We start from the raw sequence: 20,842 nt of genomic DNA, 5'->3' as shown, positions 1-20,842 counted from the left end.
CTAGAACCCTCCTCCCTGACTCCAGTATGACCTCATTTTCACTAATCACATTGCCATGACCCTCTTCCCAAATGAGGTCCTATTCTGAGATCCTGGGGGTTACGGCTTCAACAGACGAAATTTGAGGGGACACATTTCAGTGCCTTAAAAAACAGGAATTCCCCTGTGGTTCAGAGGGTTAAGGACCTGGTGTTGTCACTGCTGTGGCTCTGGTTACTGCTGTGGCATGAGTTCAATTCCTGCCATGGGCATGGCCAAAATAAAAAACTAACCCAAAAAAACCAAGTAACTGCTCAACACTTGGGGATTAGGTAAGAGGCACCTCATTTAAGCCTGCAGCCCCCTGTGAAGTACAGGGTTGTATCTGTTATCTACAGCTGTGTAACAAATTACCCCCAAAGCTGGCTGCTTAGATCAAACACATATTCTCTCATACCTTTTCTGAGAGTCAAGAACTCGGAGTGGCTTAGCTGGGTGGTTCTGGTTCATGGTCTCACAAGGTGATGGCTGAGATGTGGCCTAGGGCTCTGGGCTTTTGAGAGTAGGTAATCCCCTTCTAAGCTCCCTCACACGGCTGTTGGTGGAGGACTCAGACCCACAGCAGGTGGCTCTGTCCAGGGGAAGAGACTATACAGGCCATGATGACCAGGATGTGGGGGTCATTGTGGTCCCTCTTAGAGCCTAGAGGAGGGCTCACACCAAGGCCTCGACTCTTACTCCAGTGTTGCTTCTTTTGGGTGATAATGAGTGGTGACACAAGGAGATGGTGTGTTTACGCTCAGCCCATAGTGGATGCTCTTCATTACAATGGTTATTATATAATCTTTGCTTAGGAATACTTGACAGCCATGAAAAAGGATGTCTCCGAGTACATATTGAAAAGGCCTTGAGGAAATGCACTAGGCATCACGGACAGTGAATGCACGATTGCAAATGGCACAGGGCAGCATCTCAGGTCTGGGAACCTCTTATGTGATCTTCCTGGGAATTCCACAGGCTCACAGAAGGATCTGTGGACAGCTGGCCCCAAGTAGCTTGATGTGTCTTTCTGATGCACAGCCTGCACTCCTTAAACCTGCCCCAAGAGGCATGGGCTGGGGGTATTGTTCTCAAGAATATTTACCCACTCCTGCTCACTCAGCACCAGGGTGAGACATTGGAAATGTCACAGGATGGACATTGGAAACACAAAAGTACGTATTTCCCCACATGTTTTTTTGAAAGCATCAGAAAGGTCTGAAAATAACCCCTCTGTACTAAGAGTGGGTTGATTTTGCTGGGAACTTTCTTTCCTTCCTGTAGTTTGATTCTGTGTTAGTCTGTGTGGGCTGCTAACAAAGTACCACAGACAGGAGGCCAGAAGTCCACAGCCATGGGGAAGGCCTCTTCCTGGCTCTCTGATGGCTGCCTTCCCACTGTGTATTCACACGGTGGAATGATCGCTGGCGTCTCTTCTCTTTTTTGGCCACTCCCATGGCATGTGGAAGCTCCTAGGCCAGGGGTCGAACCCATGCCACAGCAGTGACCCAAGCTGCTGTAGTGACAACACCAGATGCTTAACTCAGTGAGCCACAAGGGAATTCATTCTAGTGTCTCTTATAAGTCATTATAAGAGATGGAATGAGCCATAAGACACTCATTCCATCATGGGGGCCCTGCCCTCAAGACCGCATTTAAACCTGGTCACCTCCAAAGGCTCTGCTTCCTAATACCATTGCATTGGTGGTTAGGGCTTCAGCATATGGATTTGGGGGACACAGACTCTCAGTCCAGAGCACCTTCTATAACTTTTCACTAATATTAAAACGATTAATGTGATTGTTTGTCACAGGCTCATTTTTCTTTTTTTTAAAATTTCATTTTGAGGCCCTGACTACACTCAGCCATCCCAGGGCTCAGGGGAGGAAAGCGAATCTCAGAGAGGGTTAGCACAGGGCCTGAGGTCACAGCTGCAGAGGGGGCAGGACCAGGATGTGAATCTGAGTGCAGACAAAGAAAAAAAATTTTTTTTTAGGCCTGCACCTGCGGCATATGGAAGTCCCCAGGCTAGGGGTCAAATTGGAGCTGTAGCTGCTGGCCTATACCACAGCCACAGCAACGTGGGATCTGAGCTGCATCTGCAACCTACACCACAGCTCACAGCAATGCCGGATCCTTAACCCACTGAGTGAGATGAGGGATCGAACCCTCAACCTCAGAGTTACTAGTCAGATTTGTTAACCGCTGAGCCACAAAGGGAACTCCAAGAAAAAAAATTTTTTTTAATTTTGTTTTTCCAAAATTCTTTTTTCCTTTTTTTTTTTTTTTTTTGTCCTTTTGCCTTTTCTAGGGCCACTCCCGCAGCCTATGGAGGTTCCCAGGCTGGGGGTCTAATTGGAGCTGTAGCCGCCAGCCTACACCAGAGCCACAACAATGTGGGATCCGAGCCACGTCTGCGACCTACACTACAGCTCACAGCAACACCGGATCCTTAACCCACTGAGCAAGGCCAGGGATCAAACCTGCAACCTCATGGTTCCTAGTTGGATACGTTAACCACTGCACCACGACGGGAACTCCATGTTTTTACAAAATTCTTTTTAAAATTACTGCCCAACATCCTCCCACCTCACCCCAATCTGTTCCCCACCAGGGAGAGTCCCCAGCTTCAGCGGGAAAGTTCAGTGGATTCAAGGACGGCGTCAGAACCAGGTGAGCCAAGGGTGGTGACTCTGAGCATCCTTCCCCTGAATTTTCTTCCTTTCTTCCTTCCTCCCTCCCTCCCTCTCCTTTCCTTCCTTCCTTCCTTTCTTTCTTTTTCTCTTTTAGGGTCACACTCTCAGAATATGGAAGTTCCGAGGCTAGGGGTCTAATTGGAGCTGTAGCCGCCAGCCTACACCACAGCCACAGCCACAGCCACGCCAAATCCGAGCCACGTCTGTGATCTACACCACAGCTCATGGCAATGCCGGTCCTTAACCCACCAAGCAAGGCCATTGATTGAACTTGCGTCCTCATAGATACTAGTCAGATTTGTTTCCGCTGAGCCACAACAGGAACTCCCACCCTCTGAATTTTCTGATCCCAGCCAGTGAGGCTGTGCCAGGCAGAGCAGGAGAGACTGGCAGGGGCCTAAGAGGTCAGGGACAGTTCCCTGGGAAAGAGCGGGGGCTGGGTGGCCGCATTCCCAGGGGCAGGGACACCCTCCAGCAAAGGTTTGGTGTCTGGACCGGTCAGTGTGCTTGGGGAAAACTGGATCCTCCCTTTCAGACTCCCTGAGGCAAAGGAGCTATGACATCTACAGGGTGCCCAGCAGGCAGAGCATGGAGGATCATGGGTAAGTGTCCCAGAACAAAGCCCCCCAGCTAAGGACTCGCACACCCTGGCTGCCTCCCCAGCCACCATCACCAGCCTTCTTGCATCAGCATGTAGAACGGGACTGCCACATGGGCTATGTGGGACACGAGGCCTGGAGGGGGCGGGGGCTCTCCCATCTGGCCTGATGCCTTCTCTCCCCTTACAGGTACAGCCCAGACTTGCGGGTGGTCCACTTCATCAAGGGCACGAACATCGGGCTGCGGCTGGCTGGAGGCAATGATGTGGGCATCTTTGTGTCTGGGGTGCAGGCAGGCAGCCCAGCTGATGGGCAGGGCATCCAGGAGGGAGATGAGATTCTGCAGGTGAGCAGGGGCGGCTGGCGGTGGGCGTGCTGAGTGGACCCAAGTCCATTCCTGCTTATGTGTCCTCCAGGTACCCCCCCCCACCCCTGGGGACTTGCAAGACCCTCACAGACATTTGAACATGTTTCCTTGTCTGGGTCAAAGCTTCATTGATTGGGTCATGACCTTGTCTATGTCACAACCTTGTCAATGTCATGACCTCAATGTCCAGCTCATGCTCTTTCCTAGATCACTGCTTTGTTATGGATGGCACAGTCTCCTTGTTTTGTGTTATGGCTGAGTTAACCACGCTGCCCAAGTCACAGCCTTGATCCCTATGTCCATCTACAGTTTCTTTCTTTTCTTTTTTGGCCATACCTGTGGCAATGCTCAAGTTCCGGGGCCAGGGATCACAACTGTGCCACAGTAGTGACAACGCCAGATCCTTAACCATTAGGCCACCAGGGAGCTCCTCGTCTCTGGGGCCTTTGATAGCAGCTCTGGAAGGAGGTGGGAGAGGAGGGCTTTGTCTGGAGGAAGAGCTGGGATCTGGTGTCCAAAGCCCTGTCTCACCCCTGCACCCCGTTCCCGCTAGGTAAATGATATGCTGTTCCAGAACCTGACCCGGGAGGAGGCTGTGCAGTTCCTAATGGGGCTGCCCCAGGGCGAGGAGGTGGAGCTGGTGACACAGCGGAAACAGGACAGTGAGTATGTGTGAGTGTGACTGTGTGTGGGGCATGAGGGGGTGTGCATGGCCCAGGGCTGAGGTGGGATCCACTGCCAGGCCATGAGGAGGGGTCGGGGCTGGGCAGTGGCCCTGCAGTTAATGGAGCCTTCCTGTCCAGTCTTTAGGAAGATGGTGCAATCCCGCCTGGGCGACTCCTTCTACATCCGCACACACTTTGAGATGGAGCCCAGCCCGCCATCAGGCCTGGGCTTCACCCGTGGAGATGTCTTCCATGTGCTGGACACGCTGTACCCTAGCCCTGGGCAGAGCCATGCCCGAGGAGGCCACTGGCTGGCTGTGCGCATGGGCCGTGACCTCCGAGAGAAAGAGCGGGGCATTATCCCCAACCAGAGCAGGTGGGAACTCCACTACCCCCTGGGTTTCCCCACTGGAAGTAGGCGCATTGTCACCTCTTAGAATCCTTGGTGATTCACTCTGGGGAAACCAGTCAGTGTTTGTCAGTTTCTGGCAGCTGCTGTAACAAATGACTCTAAACCCAGGGGCTTCCAACAACACACATTTATCATCTCATGTTCTGAGGTCAGAAGTCTGAAGTAAGTCTTATGGAGCTAAAATCCTGATGTGGGCAGGACTGGCTCCTCTGGAGGCTCCAGGGGAGAATCAGTTCCTGCTTTTTCAAGCCTATAGAGGCACCACGGCCCTGACTCTCGGCCCCTTTATCCTCACAGTCAGCAGCTCAGCATCTCCCGTCTCTCTCTCTCTGCCTGTGATCCCCTCCTCCCTCTCATGAGGACCCTGTGATGACACTGGGCCCTGGGCCCTTCACCATCTCAGGGGCCTTTACTTAAATCCCGCTTGCAAAGTCCCCTCAGCCACATCAGGTGACACATCCACAGGTCCTGGGACCAGAACGTGGGCATTTTGGGGGCTGTAGTCCAGGATCCCAGTGCTCACTCGTCTCCTCCCTTCTTGCCAGGGCGGAGCAGCTGGCCAGTCTGGAGGCTGCCCAGCGGGCTGTGGGGGCCGGGCCTGGAGCCTCAACGGGCTCCAGCACTCGGGCCGAGTTCTGGCGGCTGAGGGGTCTTCGTCGGGGAGCTAAGAAGACCACCCAACGTAGCCGAGAGGATCTGTCAGCTCTGACCAAACAGGGTCACTACCCGCCCTATGAACGCGTGGTGCTACGAGAAGGTGGGCTGGGGGGAGCGCAAAGGAGAGGGTTCAGAAGCCACAGTCCGTACCTCCCTTTTCCACCCAAAATACCCACTTCTGGTTACTACAGGATGAAAATACAAATGCACAAATCCATCACATAGATTCTTTACCTACCTGAGAACAGGGGTAAAAATACACCTCATCCAGATTTCAGGAGGAGCCAAGAATAAGCACTTGCCCACAGCCTCAGAGCAGAAGGATTAAAACCAGGTGCAGAGGCTTTTAAAGAAAACGGCAGCGGGAGGAGGGGAATAACAGGTGACCCAGAATGGGAAAGGGCCGAGCTGCTCTTCAGCTGCTGCTCCAACATCCAGACCAAAAAGGCTTAAACATAAAAGGCCATGTACTTAATGTCTACCCCAAGGCCAATGAGAGTCTAGAAATCTGAATGTACGTCGAGCTTTTAAGAGTGAGAATAGGAGTTCCTGTCGTGGCGCAGTGGTTGACGAATCCGACTGGGAACCATGAGGTTGCGGGTTCGGTCCCTGCCCTTGCTCAGTGGGTTAACGATCCGGCGTTGCCGTGAGCTGTGGTGTAGGTTGCAGACGCGGCTTGGATCCCACGTTGCTGTGGCTCTGGCTTAGGCCAGTGGCTACAGCTCCTATTCAACCCCTAGCTTGGGAACCTCCATATGCCGCGGGAGTGGCCCAAGAAATGGCAAAAAAAGACAAAAAAAAAAAAAAAAAAAGAGTGAGAATAAGGCCTGGAAGGAGAGGAGAAAAAGAGAAGGGTCAGGTGCAAAGAGCGGGCTGGCTACTCACTTTTCTCAGGCCAAGATGCCTTCTGCACCTGCTTCCTCATTGGTAAAAGGGAGTGTCAGTGAGGCCAAGGGTCGACAAGCTCTTCCTGCAAAGGACTAGGCGGCAAGTATTTTAGGCTTTGCAGGCCAGATGGTTTCTGTCCAAACGACTTTACTCTGCAGGAAGGCAGGAGAGACGGCATGTGAGTTTGTGCCAATAAAACTTTATTTACAAAAACAGGCAGTGGGCAGGATGTGGCCCAAGGGTTCTAATGGTGGTTGCTTACCAGTGAGTTAGCTGGGCTCAGTTGCTCCAACAGACGCCAGGGATAGCTGTATAAATACAAAGTTCCAGAGTTCCTGTCATGGTTCATTGGTAATGAACCCAACTAGTATCCATGAGGAGGCAGGTTCCATCCCTGGCATTGTTCAGTGGGTTAAGGATCCAGTGTTTCCATGAGCTGTGGTGTAGGTCACAGATGCAGCTGGTATCTGACATTGCTGTGGCTGTGGTGTAGATAGCAGCTACAGCTCCAATTTGACCCCTAGTCTGGGAACTTCCATATGCTGTGGGTGCAGCCCTAAAAAGCTAAAAATAATAATAATAAGAAGAAGAAGTTTCTTTTTCAAGCAACAGTATCAGTGTAAGAAGATGAAGAGGCTTCCCAACTCTCCTTGAGGTATACTACCTAGATTTTATACATCATTCTGCTCGCATTCCATTGGCCAGCACATAGTCACATGGCCATCCCTAGCTGCAAGGGAGGTTGGGAGTTGTAGTCTTTAGCTGAGCAGCCACAGGCCTAGCTAGACATGATACTATCATGGAGGAAGTGGAGAAGCAGTTGTGTAAGATGCTAGCAGTCTTTGCCCTAAAGGGGATCCTGATTCTTGTCATTGTTTCTCTGCTTCACAGCCAGTTTTAAGCGCCCGGTGGTGATCTTGGGACCTGTGGCAGACATTGCTATGCAGAAGTTGACTGCTGAGATGCCTGATGAGTTTGAAATTGCAGGTGAGAAACCACGTCCCAGAGCAACATCATTGGTGAATCATTTTATAACCCTTTCCCAATCTCTGGGATTGAGGCAGCTTGATGAGGTGGCTGCTAATGATGTTGTTTGGGGGAAAGGGAACAACCATCTCAAACATGAGGCAGATCAGCCACCAGCACCCCCTCCAATGCTTGGGCCAGAGAACCTCAATCAATCTTGGCACTCTGTTTGAATACAGCCTCAGAATCCTTCTTCTTCTGTTTTTTTTTTTTTTTTTTTTGGTCCTTTTAGGGCCAAATCTGCAGTATATGGTTCCCAGGCCAGGGGTTGAATCAGAGTTGTAGCCACTGGCCTACACCATAGCCACAGCTACGCCAGATATGAGCTGCGTCTGCGATCTACACCACAGCTCACGGCAATGCTGAATCCTTAACCCACTGAGTGAGGCCAGGGGTTGAACCTGTGTCCTCATGTCAGATTTGTTTCCGCTGAGCCATTCTGGGCCTCGACTCCTCAGAACTATAGGAACTCCTCAGAATTCTTCTTAACACAGTTCACCAGGCAGTCGTTGCCAATGGAGCCAATTGGACAATTGCCAATTGTTTGTTCAAGATATTTGTTCACTGAGCTACAGACACAGCATTGAACAAATACACAGGGTCCCCAGAGGAGACCAAAAATTGACAACTACAGAAATAAGCTAGTGGTAGCAAATTACACTCCTGGGCCAAATCTGGCTGTTTTTATTCAGCTTCCTAATTAAGAATGGCATTTATAGGAGTTTCCTGATTGCTCAGGGGGTTAAGGATTTGGTATTGTCCCTGTTGTGGCTCTGGTTACTGCCGTGGCATGGGTTCGATCCCTGGCCTGGGAATGTCTGCATACCATGGGCATGGCCAAAAAAAAGAATGGTATCTATATATTTTAAATGGTTGAAAAAAAATGAAAACAGTTTTCTGTAACACATGAAAAGAACTGAAAGCTGAAACTTGAACAAATACTTGTACATGAAGTTTCATCACAGCATGCACCGTAGCCAAAAGGTGGACATGACCCAAGCATCCATCAACAGGTAATGGATAAATAAAATGTGGTCCATCCACATAATGGAATATTATTCAGCTTTTAAAAAGGAAGGAAAGGAGTTCCCACTGTGGCACAGTGGGATTGGTGGCATCTTGGGGCATTGGGATGCAGGTTCAATCCCTGGCCCAGCACAGTGGGTTAAGGATCTGGTGTTGCCACAGTTGCAGCTTAGGTCACAGCTGTGGCTCCAATCTGATCCCTGGCCTGGGAACGCCATATGCACTGGGGGGTGGCCAAAAAAGAAAAAAAAGAGAGGAAATTTTGACACATGCTACAACATGGGTGAACCTTGAGAACACGATGCTGAGTGAAATAAGCCAGACACAAAAAGACAAGTACTGTGTGATTCCACCCAGAGGAGGTCCCTAAGGAAGTCAGATTCACAGAGACAGGCAGTTGATGGTGGGGGCCTGGGGCTGGGGAGTGAGTGTTTGAGGACACAGTTTCAGTTTGGGAAGATAAGAAATTTCTAGAGATGGATGGTGGGGGATGGTCGGAAGTGGTGTGAATGTGCCTAATGCCACTGGGCTGTGCACTTAAATGTAGTTATTATCATCAATGGTGCATTTTGTTACATACATTTTATCACAACAAAGATATAAGGTAGTGTCCCCCTCCCTTTTAGGCCCCCCAGGGCAGGGTCTGCCTCCCCTTGCTGCAAGGCTATAGAGGAGGGATTCCTGGAGGAAGCAGTGCTAAGGTCCTTGAGGACACATGGGAGAGTAGCTTCTTTTGGATCAGTGCCCAAGCTAAGGCAAGGCCCAGAGTTGGGACTGAGCCTGGGAGAATGAGTATCTGGAGCATAGACTCTGAGTCAGCCTCCCCACCATGCCACTCATTGGCTTAGTGACTCTGAGCTGGTGACTTATGTCCCTGAAGTTCAGTTTCTCCATTTGCCAGATGGGCAACAGCCACTCCTGTTCAGGAGGAGGAGGGGACCCAGGGTAGTATCAGGCCCTGAGGCCAAAAGGAGCTGCTGGTGTTAGGATTTCTCTGCAAGGCCATGGAGAGCCATGGTGCATTCTTGAGCAGGGGAGGGGCAGGTAGAACCTGAAGGGCCAGCAGACTGCCCTTCTGAAGCTGCCCGTTGCCTCTCCCCTCCACAGAGAGTGTGTTGAGGACTGACAGCCCCTCCAAGATCATCAAACTGGACACCGTGCGGGTGATTGCAGAAAAAGTAAGCAAGGCTCTGCTGTGGGTCCCAGTTCATGGGTGGGGAAACCACGGCCCTGGCCTCTAACCTGTTCTTGTCCCACACCCCGAAGGCGTGGTTTTCCACACCCTCTTGGAATGCTTTGTGAGGTGGGGGACTTGAGGGGGACAGAACCTTGCCCAGAGTCACACAGCAGCAAGCCCTGAGAAAAGGCAGAGACTCAAACTAGGGCTCTCATGCTTAACACACTGTGCTGAAGCTATCACTGAGCCCCACCCAAACATGCTGGCCTGTGGATGTGAGAAGCCACATTCCACTCTGACCACAAACCCTTCATCTCCATCTGTCTGATTCTTCACCTGTCCCTGGGTGTGTTTTTCTCTCTACTGTCTATCTTCCCCCCTTCCCTGCTCCCAACACTGGCCCCACCCAGGACAAGCACGCGCTCCTGGATGTGACACCCTCAGCCATCGAGCGCCTCAACTATGTGCAATACTACCCCATTGTGGTCTTCTGTGTCCCTGAGAGCCGGACAGCCCTCAAGGCACTGCGTCAGTGGCTGGCACCCGCCTCCCGCCGCAGCTCCCGCCGCCTCTATGCACAGGCCCAGAAGCTGCGGAAGCACAGCGACCACCTCTTCACAGGTGGGGCGGGAGCAGGGGGTCCAGGGCGGGCAGTGGGTCCTGGCCTGAGTCTTGCGCCCATGCTGATGCCCCCTCCCCACAGCCACCATCCCCCTGCAAGGCACGAGCGACTCCTGGTACCAAGAGCTCAAGGCTATCATCAGGGAGCAGCAGACTCGGCCCATCTGGACAGCTGAGGACCAGGTACCCAGTCCAGGGTTTGGGAACTGTCGAGCCAGGGCTGGGGCTAGAGCAGAGGGCATTGCTAAGGCCAAAATTTGAGCTGAGGCTAGGGTCTAGACCTGGTTCCTGGGGTAAGATGGGATTGGGGACTCAGTTTGGAGATTGGGGTCTTCTCCTAGGGTTAGAGTCAGGGTTGGGACTCACCTCCAAAATGGGGACTCAGTCTTGTGCAAGGTCAATGGTCAGAACTCATCTTGGGGTCAAGCGTTAAGCCTCAGTTTGAGGTTGGGACTGGAGTTTGAAGAGTGGTGTCTCAGGTCAGGGGTCTGGTCTCAGATCAGGGAGGGGCAGGTCCGGGGGTCTCAGCTCAGCCAGGCCACGTGCACCTGCAGCTGGACAGCTCTTCAGAGGACAACCTGGACCTCCCCCACCGTGACCTGGCTGACAGCTCTGCGGATCTGAGCTGTGACAGCCGCGTCAACAGTGACTATGAGACAGACGGCGAGGGCTACACGGATGGCGAGGGTGGGCCTTACACAGACGTGGATGAGGAGCCCCCGGCACCAGCCCTGGCCCGGTCCTCTGAGCCCGTGCTGGCGGATGAGCCCCAGATCCTGCAGGATCATGGAAGACCCTCAGGTCACCAGGCACCCCAGGTAAGTAAAGCACTGGGGTGGCTGTGGCAAGGGTCTCTGGACTGGGCAAAGACATGCAGGGAGCTCATTTTCTGCCAGGGTATCAAGGAAGAGAAACTTCCCTGATCAGATCAGTATCTCAGACCTGGACCTAAGGTATCTGAACCAATGAGTCACTTAAGCAAATACTGCAACCTCTGCATGAGTTTCCTTATCTGGGTTACCAGGACTGAGGCAAAAGTCTTAATGTCACAAGCTGGGTATTTAAATTCAGTCCAAGTCCCAGCCCACAGTAGTCAGGCATTTAACAAATATTGACCTGGCTCGAATTCCGTGTGGGGCTGTCTCAGCCCAAGGTGCCTTTTGGTGAATTGGACAAATTCCTCCAGACCCTCAGGGAAATGTAAAAATGCACAAATCTATTATGTTTCCGGTAGAATGGCACCCCGTGGGATTGTGCAATATCCAACCTGCTCAACTGTCTCTGGCATCCTGCTTAAGAGGCAGGCTCTGGTATAAGTATTTGACGTACACAAACACATTTATGCACTTTTTTTTTTTTTCGCTTTTTAGGGCCGCACCCACGACATATGGAGGTTCCCAGGCTAAGGGTCCAGTCAGAGCTAGGGCTGCCAGCCTACACCAAAGCCACAGCAACACAGGATCCGAGCCATGTCTGCGACCTATACCACAGCTCACAGCACCACCTGATCCTTAACCCACTGAGCAAGGCCACGGATTGAGCCCACAACCTCATGGTTTGTAGTTGGATTTGTTTCCACTGCGCCACAATGGCCGACTCCTATATACATTTTTTTCTTTTCTCCTACGCACATTTGACAGCAGCCCTCTGAGGAATATCATAGATGGGAAGCCCAACTCCACTTTTGCTGACAGCCTGGGAGACCTCAGCCAAGGCCTTACTCTTGTCCTAGCCTGTTTTCTCAACTAAAACTGGGGATCAGACTTCCCTTATGGCCTCACTGGTTAAGGCCTTGGTGCTGTTATAAAACTGGGGACAGGCTGCACTAGTGTGGGGACAAGGAGAAAGCCTGTGGGTAGCCTTAGGCAAAGGTGGGGAGATGAGGGGAGTGGTTAACTCATCTCAGTTTATCATACTTTTGAGGGGAAGTGTTAACCTCCTTTCTCCCTCTCCAAGGTGGATGGCCGCCACCCACAGGGTCAGTGGCGACAGGACAGCATGCGGTAAGAGTCCTTACATGCCACATTAGGCCCCTCAGCCCTTTCCCCAGGACCCAGGGTTTGGAGTTTGAAAAAAGACCTTTTTTCAAACTCTCTCTGGTCTCGAGCCCAGGGGGCAAAACAGACCAGAGAGAGCCACTGCAAGCCACATGCAGTCAGGGCCATAGGAGTAGGAATCTTCTTCCTGGGAGGACTGGGAAGGTTTTATGAAGGAGGGGATATTGGAGCTGGGCTTTGAAGGATGTGCAGGAGTTTGTTAGTCTTGCTCATCTCTGCCCATATCCACTGTGCCTAGTTCAGAATCAACTTAGTTAAAGATAGGTACCCTCCCAACCCACAGCTTCTGTTTTCTGATTCCCAGGACATATGGGCAGGATGCGCTGAGAAAAAAGTTTACACGAGCCCGAGATGTGGAGTCTTCAGATGATGACAGCTACAACTGGGGCCCGGCCACTGACCTGTGACCCTTCCCAGATGGCCAGCTGGCCTGTCCTCCCTTTTCCTCCTTGGAGCTGAACCTCAGTTTCCTATATAGAACCTGGAAACAGTGTGTGGGGGGAAACTGGAAAACTGCCTCCCTCTACCTGGTCTTTAATAAATAGAGTATTTTCACAGCACTGGCTTCTAGTGACTTCTAGGGACAAGGGGCCAGAGTCAGGTGCTGTCTTTCCTCTCATGACCCCACAGACCCCGATCTGAGACCTTGCCCATTTGAAAAGTTTTTAATTTTTTACATCCAAAAAATAATATAGAGCCAAGAAACCTTTGGGGCCGTGGCCAGCCGAGGCGAGTCTGCAGGAGTTCCAGGGCTGGGGGGACTAAGGCACAGTGGTGGGGGTGAAGGTCGTGGGTCACAGGTACACAGGCTGCTCCTGGCCTGTGAGCAGGCGGTAGGTGGCAGCAGGCATCGTCTTGATGTGGACCTGGGGGCGGAGAGAAGGCGGTGGCTGGGGGACGGGCCCTCCCACTGCCGGTCCCGCCCACCGGGCCCCGCCCACCACCCCGCACCTCAATATGGGCCTCGGTGAGCAGCTCAATGATACGGTCGTGGGGTGTGGCCACCACACTGTGCCCATTGATCTCAATGATGCGGTGTCCCACTCGGACGCCCCCGCGCTCGGCGATACCACCCCGGAGAAGGCTGCAGATCTAGAAGGGACAAGAAGGGCCGTGCTGCTCAAGGAGCCACGCTCGGGGCTGCCCATCCCCCCACCTGGTTCCCGGGCTGGGGGCTCACAATGCCATCCTCTACGCAGAAGCCCAGCTGCTCGCGGACGTGGGGCCGGCGGATGATGGCCGTGGTGACGGGAGGGCAGTGGACGATGCTGAGGGTCACCAGCGTCTGCGACTTCACTTCCTGTGCAGAGCTGGGGCTGTTAGCCTGGCCAGGCCTCTGGGGGGCTGCCGAACCTCCTGCTCATCTGCAGCCCTTGGGACCTCAATTTACCCACCCATAAAATGAAAGCTATAGATTCTAGAACACAGACCAGAGCTGGGAGGCTTGGTGTCAGGGCTGTGCCACCTCTCACTTCCCTGGGCCTGTTTCCTCATGGTCAAAGGAAGGTTCCAGCAGTGCCCACAAGGTAGGGTTACAAACACTCAGTAACAAGCTGTGTGGACAGTGTCAGCCTTGCCCTTTTGGCCTAGCCAGGTCCCTCCCCTTCTCCGGGCCTCAGTTTCCCCACCTGGACGAGGGTCAAGACTCAAAAAAACACCTGCTGCCTTGTGGCAAGGAGAGGTTGCTTGTGTTCCCCTCCTCCTGCACCAGCAGGACCACCCTGGACACTGAAGTTCTACCTGTCCCTTCTGGACTGGGCCACAGAGACTTGGCCAGGGAAGGGGCCTCTGTGGCCTTGGCTCCCTTTCCCAGCTACATGGGGAGGCAGGCCTGCCACTGGGGGGCCCCTGCAGTCCCTCTGCCCTTGCCATCCCTGAGGACTCACGCGGACGGCGGCCTGGCAGGCGGCCAGGGGAAGCCCCACCAGGCTGGTCCCGTTGATGGCGGTGATGCGGTCCCCGATGCTAAGGGCCCCAGAGCGCTCGGCTGGGCCCCCATGCAGCAGGTTGGCGATGACAGCTGTGGGGAGCAAGGAGCCCCAACCCGACTCCACCAGGGCCACACCCAGACCCTCGCCCCGGCGTTTCTCGATGCATACCTGGGGGGGTAAAGGTGGGGCTGAAGGACTGGTTAGAGGAGGTGGGGGGCTGGAGGGAGGCACAGAGCGGGAGGGGGCTTCAGGACCACTTGGTGGGCTAGGGTGAGAGGACCTACTTGCTTACCTCCCTGCAGTTTTCACTGTTGGAGAAGTGGTCGAGGTCCCCGTTGTGGAGGTGCCCGGGGCCTGTGGCCCCCTGGCTCTGCTGAGTGCCCACCTGGCTGGGGTCGATCCCACTTTCCCTCAGGAACTGACTGTAGGCCACTGCAAAGGCCTGGCCGATGGCCTGAGCGATGAGTTGAGCCTGTGGGGACAGGCAGCACCTCTTTGGTGGTCCCACCCACCTCCAAGCAGGACTGTCCCCCCAGACTGCTGCCTGAGAATCTATGGGGGTAGAGAGAGGGAGACCAGGTGGGGCCATTTCTGGGGAGTCCACTGGCCGCCAGTCTCAGGTCTTACAAAAAGGCCCAGAATATATGGCTCAGGGGCCTACAGGAGGGTGAGGATGGAGGAATACTAGGGTGACAGTGTGGCAAGGTGGGGCTCTGGCAGAGGGCAGGGGCCCGCCTCTCCCCCAGGACACTTGGAACCCTGCTGCTCACATCCTCTGAGTGGAACACGTGGCAAATCATCTTGTAGAGCCGGCGGCTATGGGCCTGGGGTGCCGGACGCCGGGCCACCCTCCGCCGGGCCATGAGCACCAGCACGCTGCCAATGTCAGCGATGTAGGAGATGGTCTGCAGGGCGTGGTCCATCATGGCCTCCTGGAGCGGGACGGGGAGACGGGGCTGGGTGGGCTGCAAGGGGTGGGAGACGCCCTTGGTGGAGTCCCCCCACACCCCAGAGGCCAGGCCAGGGCCCCATACCTGAGAGTTGGCCATCAGAACCTTGACCCTCTTGGTGGAGACGAAGAGGTCCACCTCCGTCATGGGCTGAGTCTCCCCATCAGGGGCCTGTGGGGGGTGGGGTGGGAGGTGGAGGCCCCCAAAGACCCAGCTTCTGCCCCGCCAGGCTTGCAGGGCCTCAGAGGACACAGTCTGCAGCCTACCTGCCCGCCCACCCACCCATTGGCCCCTGGCTTCACCTTGACGCGGTCCATGGCCTCCTGAGCCTGCGCCATGCGTGTGCTGGGGGGCGGGTTGCGCTCGGACACCAGCTGGGTGGAGCCCAGGTATTTGGCCCCAAACATGACACCATCTAGGAGGTCTTCATGATCACAGGGGCCGGATACTGAGGGCGACAGCAGAGCCAGGTCAGCCTCCAAGAATCCCTACCAGGCTTGTCCACCCTCGCAGTCTCTGCCCAGAGTCTTGGCTCCCCAGATGGTCTGGAAGCACAGAGTTCTGCCCTGTGGCTTAGCCCTTTGAGCTGCACAGATCTGCCCACTGTTCCAGAACTATCCCCATCAGCCAGAGCCACAGAGAAGCTTGGCCTTTACAGCTATAGAGCCCTCCATCGGTCTGGAGTGGCTCTGCCCAAGGCTCAAGGGCTCCTTGGCAGAGGACGCAGACTCAAGAGCACACTGTGCGTCCAGAACCTCAGCCGGATCCCCAAATACCTCTGATGCCCTGACACCTCCACCCTGTGTTTCTAGAATTGGAGGATCAGACTAAAAACAGTCTTTCTAAAACCCGTGACATTGTAGAACCATAGTCAACTCCACTAGATGGTTCTGGAATCTCCACCCCCACCCCCACCCCCGGCCTCCCAATCTAGAGCCAGTCAGCTCTGCCCCACTGTTCTACAATTCTCTCCTATTGGCCCAGGACCATAGTCAACAGCACTCCACGAATACAGAACTGCTGAAACAAAGTTGAAAGAGGCAACAGTCCACATACCTCAAACTCTCACACTGTCCAGAATCCCAGGTGTTCCAAACCTAGATCTATGATTCCAGAACTGACAGGTCTCAAGGCACAGAATTCTGCCAAGGATTCTAGAAACCTATACTTCAGAACCAGACCTTCCCACTCTGTGATTCTAGAACTTTTAAATCATGACAGCATCAAGAAGCTCTTCCTACAGTTCTAGAATTCCCCAACAATTCATGATGGTAGATGAACGTAGCAATTCAATTCTTAGAAAAGAATTATCTGAAAAGTCCAGAAACAAACAACTCTGCTTCTAGTTCTGGAACCCCCTGACCCAGCCCAAAGCCACTGAAAGCTTTGCCAAACAGCTCTAGAATTCCCTGAGCCAGACGGCTCTGTCAGTGGTTTTAGAATATTCTAACCAATAGCTGTCGGTTTTCAGTTTAGAACCACAGGTATAAGCCCTGAGAAATTAAACCGCATTCCTGTGAACTTAAACCATGGCCAGGTCTACCCATTGTCTGTCATGATCTGAGCATTCCAGAATAACATGTAATTTTTCCCTGCGACTTAAAGAACTGCACCATCCAGTATGGTAGCCACTAGGCACATGTGGCTACCAAGGGCATGGGAAATTGTGCACTTGAAATGGAGCTGGTCTGGACTGAGATGTGCTGCAAGTACAAAACGTATACTGGATTTTGAAGCTCACATGTGAAAAAGAGTAAAATGACTATAAAACATTGATCATGCTAAAATACCTTTTAATGTTTTGGGGTTTTATTTTTGTTTTTTGTTTTTTTAGGGCCGCACCTGCTGCATATGGAGGGTCCCAGGCTAGGGGTCAAATTGGAGCTGCAACTGCCAGCCTACACCACAGCCACAGCAATACCAGGTTCAAGCCACATCTGCAACCTACACCATAGCTCACCAGGACTCCAGATCCTTAACCCACTGAGGCCAGGGATCAAACCTGCAACTTCAGGATTACTAGTCAGGTTTGTAACTTGCTGAGCCACAACAGGAACTCCCCAAAAGTTAATTTTAAGTGTTTGGTTTTTAAAATTTTTTTTCCTTTTAATGGCCTCACACTCAGCATACAGAAGTTCCCAGGCTAGGAGTTCCCGTCATGGCGCAGTGGTTAACGAATCCGACTAGGAACCATGAGGTTGCAGGTTCGGTCCCTGGCCTTGCTCAGTGGGTTAAAGGATCTGGCGTTGCTGTGAGCTGTGGTGTAAGTTGCAGATGCGGATCGGATCTGCATTGCTGTGGCTGTGGTGTAGGCCAGCGGCTACAGCTCCGATTCGACCCCTAAACTGGGAACCTCCATATGCCACGAGAGCGGCCCTAGAAAAGGCAAAAAAAAAAAAAAGAAATAAATAAAATAAAATAAAATAAATAAATAAATAAAGAAGTTCCCAGGCCAGGGACTGAATCCAAATCTGAGCTGCAGCTGCAACCAAAGCTACAGTCATGGTAATTCGGGATCCTTTACCCACTGTGCCTGACTGGACTGGGGATCAAATCCATGCCTCTGCAGCAACCCAAGCCACAGCAGTCAGATTCTCAACCCACTGCACCACAGTGGGAACTCCAAGTGTTTGGTTTTTAAATGTGGATAACTAAAAAATTTCAAGTGACATGTGGCTCAAATTATATTTTTGTTGTAGAGCCCTAGAACTTTCTGACAACTCTAGAACTAGACAACTCTGCCCTGTTTTAGTACAACTCCTAAGGGTCTAGAACCAGAGAGAAATTTGATTCACTTCACTATTCTAGAACAACAGCTGAGTAGAACCCAACAGCTCCGTTCATCACTTCAGAACCTAGCCCAGGTCACTTTAACCTAGAACCACGGGCAAATTCCAAGTTCTGGAACTCCCTATGTGAGTCACAGTTCCACCTATTGTAGAACTTTCTTGGAAGGACAAGTCCTAAACAGTTCCCTTTCCTATAACCAAAGAACTTGATATTTGACCCAGAATCTCATGTAGTTTGGGGTGAATATTCTATTGTCTTTTTTTTTTTTTTTTTTTTTTGAGGGCCACACCCATGGCATATGGAGGTTCCCAGGCTAGGGGTCAAATCAGAGCTGTAGCAGCTGGCCTACACCCCAGCCACAGCAACACCAGATCCAAGCTGCGTCTGCGACCTACACCACAGCTCACAGCAACGCCAGATCCTTAACACATTGAGCGAGAGCAGGGATCGAACCTGCAACCTCATGGTTCCCAGTAGGATTCGTTTCCACTGCGCCACGATGGGAACTCCATTGGGGGGAATATTCTAGAACAGATCTTCTCATGCTGTGAGGGGAAACTGGCAAAATCTTCTGCAAAGGGCTGAACAGTAAGTATTTTTTATTTTGTAGGCCAGATAAGTCTATTTTGCAACTACTCAGCCTGGCTGTTGTAACAAAAAGCTGCCACAGACAACACATGAATGCAAGGGCATGAGTTTATCCCAGTAAAACTTTATTTGTGAATACTTAAACTACCTATCATTTTCTTTTTTCTTGTCTTTTTGTATTTTCTAGGGCCACACCTGCGGCATATGGAGGTTCCCAGGCTAGGGGTCTAATTGGAGCTATAGCTGCCGGCCTTTGCCACAGGCACAGCAATGTCAGATCCAAGCCGCATTTGCGACTTACACCATAGCTCACGGCAACGATGCCGGATCCTTAACCCACTGAGCGAGGCCAGGGATCAAACCTGCAACTTCATGGTTCCTAGTCGGATCTGTTAACCACTGAGCCACAATGGTAACTCCTCGTTTTCATTTTTATGTTTTTGCTTTTTAGCTTTGATTCGACCCCCTAGCCGCTGGTGTGGCCCTAAAAAGCAAAAATAAATAAAAAATTTATAAATAAATAAAATAAAAATGCAAAGGTCATCTTAGCTCACAAGACATACCACAATAAGTGGCAGGCTGGATTTGATCCACAGACAGTTATTTGCCAACCCTTGCTCTAGAATCTAGGGCTACAATTTGCCAAGCATGCCCTACCACCCCCTACTCCTTGCAGAGAATTCTCATGAATGTCTCCCTTCCCCCAGTATCTGGAATCTCCTCAAAGCCAACCTCAGAGCCTCTATAGAAACAACTTCTTTCTGGCAAACTTTTTGCCAGATTTTGGGAACTTGAGTTGGGCCAATCTGAAGTCCCTAAGTCCCTGGGGCCAGGGTGGGTGGGACACTCACCCTCCTGGAGGGCAGGGTATGAAGCCAGGGTCTCGGGACTCTGGAAGAAGATAGAAGAGGGACAGGCCTGAGTCCTCCTTCTTGGCTTCCAGCAGTGGAGGTGGCCTCAGGGGCAGGGCAGGCTCTACCTTGACATTGGCAGGTGGCTCTTCAGGAGCAACCAGAGGTACTGTCTCCAGCCAGGGTTCCGGGGAGCTGCTTGAACTCCCACTGCCACCCCGCTCAGCAGAGGCTCCCTCAGCCCACTCCTGAGGGCCAGCATCTTCCTCTGGGTCCTCAGGGGGCTGCAACAGGCGAGGAGCAGGGTCCAGAGGTTCCTGGGGACACAACTGGGAAGGAGGGCACTCATCTTGCTGCAAAAGGCTCAGCAAGTCATCGCGGCCAGCCTCAGCAGACAAGAGCCCATGGGCATCGGTGATGTCCTGTGAGGCCAGACCATGGCCAGTGGCAATGTGCAGGGGACATGGGGCTCCATCTGGGGACAGGCCCACCAGATCACCTGGCAGAGCTTCAAACTGTTGTACCAGGTCCTGAATATTTAGCCCATCAAGTTCCATTTGACTCAGGCTGCTATGGCCTCCTGGCGCTGGGTCCCACTGGCAATCAGAGGAGAGATCCTGAGAGGGCAAAAGTGTATCCTTGGGTTCCTCCAACTCCATGGCTGGAGATCCTGGAGGAGGTTGGGAGGCTGGAGATCCTGGAGGAGGTTGGGAGGCTGTTAGGAATTCCATGCCAGGACCCCAGGCTCAAGCCAGCATCTGAAAAATAGAATCAAAGATGAGATTTCCTGGGTACCAACCTGTTACTAGGTGCTAGCTGGGTGCTGTTCATACAGGACACACAATGTAATCCCCGCCATACCCTCCAATGAAGGCTTTGCTATGATCCCCATTTTACAGATAAGGAAACTGAGGGCAGAAGGAGCAGTTTTAAGGCAGAGGTTCCCCATCCCTCTCACTACAAACCCCAGGGGATTCTTAGGTACCTGTTACCCCAGACCTCACCCCTTCCACGGACGATGTTCATCCCAGCCCTGGTTCTTCCAAGTCTTCCTCCCCAGACTGGAGACACACCCTTACCATACAGACTAGACAGGTAGAGGTCTCTGAGACCCGGGATTCAAGACCCCAAACTTCAAACTTAATACTAGAGCTCCAATACGCCAAAAAGCAGACTTTCATCTCAAGACCTCCAATGCCATGCTCAAGATTGACCCCAGGCTCGGACCTCGACCTCAGACCCAGCCTGAAGACATAACTTGACTCTAAAGCGGAGAACTAAGTACCTGTTCTCGCTCAGACCCCAGACTCAAGACTTCAGACCTGTGACCTCAGGCGCTGTCCCCAGACCTCGCTCTGCCCCTCCAGGATACTCACGTCCCAAACCGAGGTGGTCTCAACCCACGAGGCCCCCAGGACCCTGCGCCAGAGTTGGTCCAGTCCTGCCAGGCGCCGCCGCTTGCCAATTCCCAGACAGGGCGCCGGCAGATCTGTCCGCGCAGTCCTCCTGGATCACTGGGCATG

The 20,842-nt window shown here is 52.6% G+C and overlaps 2 protein-coding genes across 6 annotated transcripts in view; one reads left to right on the top strand and one right to left on the bottom strand.

Annotated features, from left to right (window-relative positions):
• Positions 1-12,766, top strand: part of TJP3 (tight junction protein 3) — a 33,279-nt gene extending 20,513 nt beyond the window's left edge. For all 3 annotated transcript variants that reach the window (XM_005661351.3, XM_013994777.2, XM_005661349.3), the window contains exons 9-21: positions 2,633-2,691; positions 3,250-3,316; positions 3,503-3,659; positions 4,234-4,342; positions 4,484-4,721; positions 5,303-5,514; positions 7,194-7,289; positions 9,462-9,532; positions 9,942-10,152; positions 10,235-10,335; positions 10,707-10,970; positions 12,109-12,155; positions 12,514-12,766. In XM_005661351.3, coding sequence (XP_005661408.1) covers positions 2,633-2,691; positions 3,250-3,316; positions 3,503-3,659; positions 4,234-4,342; positions 4,484-4,721; positions 5,303-5,514; positions 7,194-7,289; positions 9,462-9,532; positions 9,942-10,152; positions 10,235-10,335; positions 10,707-10,970; positions 12,109-12,155; positions 12,514-12,616 — 1,735 coding nt within the window. In that variant the 3' untranslated portion in view covers positions 12,617-12,766. The remainder of the gene's footprint in view (positions 1-2,632; positions 2,692-3,249; positions 3,317-3,502; positions 3,660-4,233; positions 4,343-4,483; positions 4,722-5,302; positions 5,515-7,193; positions 7,290-9,461; positions 9,533-9,941; positions 10,153-10,234; positions 10,336-10,706; positions 10,971-12,108; positions 12,156-12,513) is intronic.
• On the bottom strand, positions 5,547-20,842 carry APBA3 (amyloid beta precursor protein binding family A member 3). Of its 3 annotated transcripts, XR_002341692.1 has the most exons (14): positions 20,696-20,842; positions 19,448-20,077; positions 19,320-19,359; positions 15,393-15,538; positions 15,175-15,261; positions 14,911-15,072; positions 14,433-14,612; positions 14,096-14,308; positions 13,390-13,509; positions 13,161-13,301; positions 12,916-13,075; positions 6,565-6,610; positions 6,300-6,454; positions 5,547-6,163 (listed from the first exon to the last, which is right to left on the bottom strand). XR_002341692.1 is itself a non-coding variant. In XM_003123055.3 (11 exons), exons 2-11 carry the CDS (start codon positions 20,048-20,050, stop codon positions 13,004-13,006), a joined length of 1,764 nt encoding a protein of 587 aa, XP_003123103.1. In that variant the 5' UTR covers positions 20,051-20,077; positions 20,696-20,842; the 3' UTR covers positions 12,859-13,003. The 3 variants fall into 3 exon arrangements, 1 of the variants encoding a protein (XP_003123103.1); XR_301821.3 differs by lacking the exon at positions 5,547-6,163 and having other exon boundaries at positions 6,266-6,454; XM_003123055.3 differs by lacking the exons at positions 5,547-6,163; positions 6,300-6,454; positions 6,565-6,610 and having other exon boundaries at positions 12,859-13,075.

The sequence above is a fragment of the Sus scrofa genome, chromosome 2 (genome assembly GCF_000003025.6).
Source record: "Sus scrofa isolate TJ Tabasco breed Duroc chromosome 2, Sscrofa11.1, whole genome shotgun sequence".
NCBI classification, from domain to species: Eukaryota; Metazoa; Chordata; class Mammalia; order Artiodactyla; family Suidae; genus Sus; species Sus scrofa.
The sequence above is the reverse complement of the archived record's forward strand: the minus strand, read 5'-3'. Positions and strand labels throughout refer to the sequence as shown.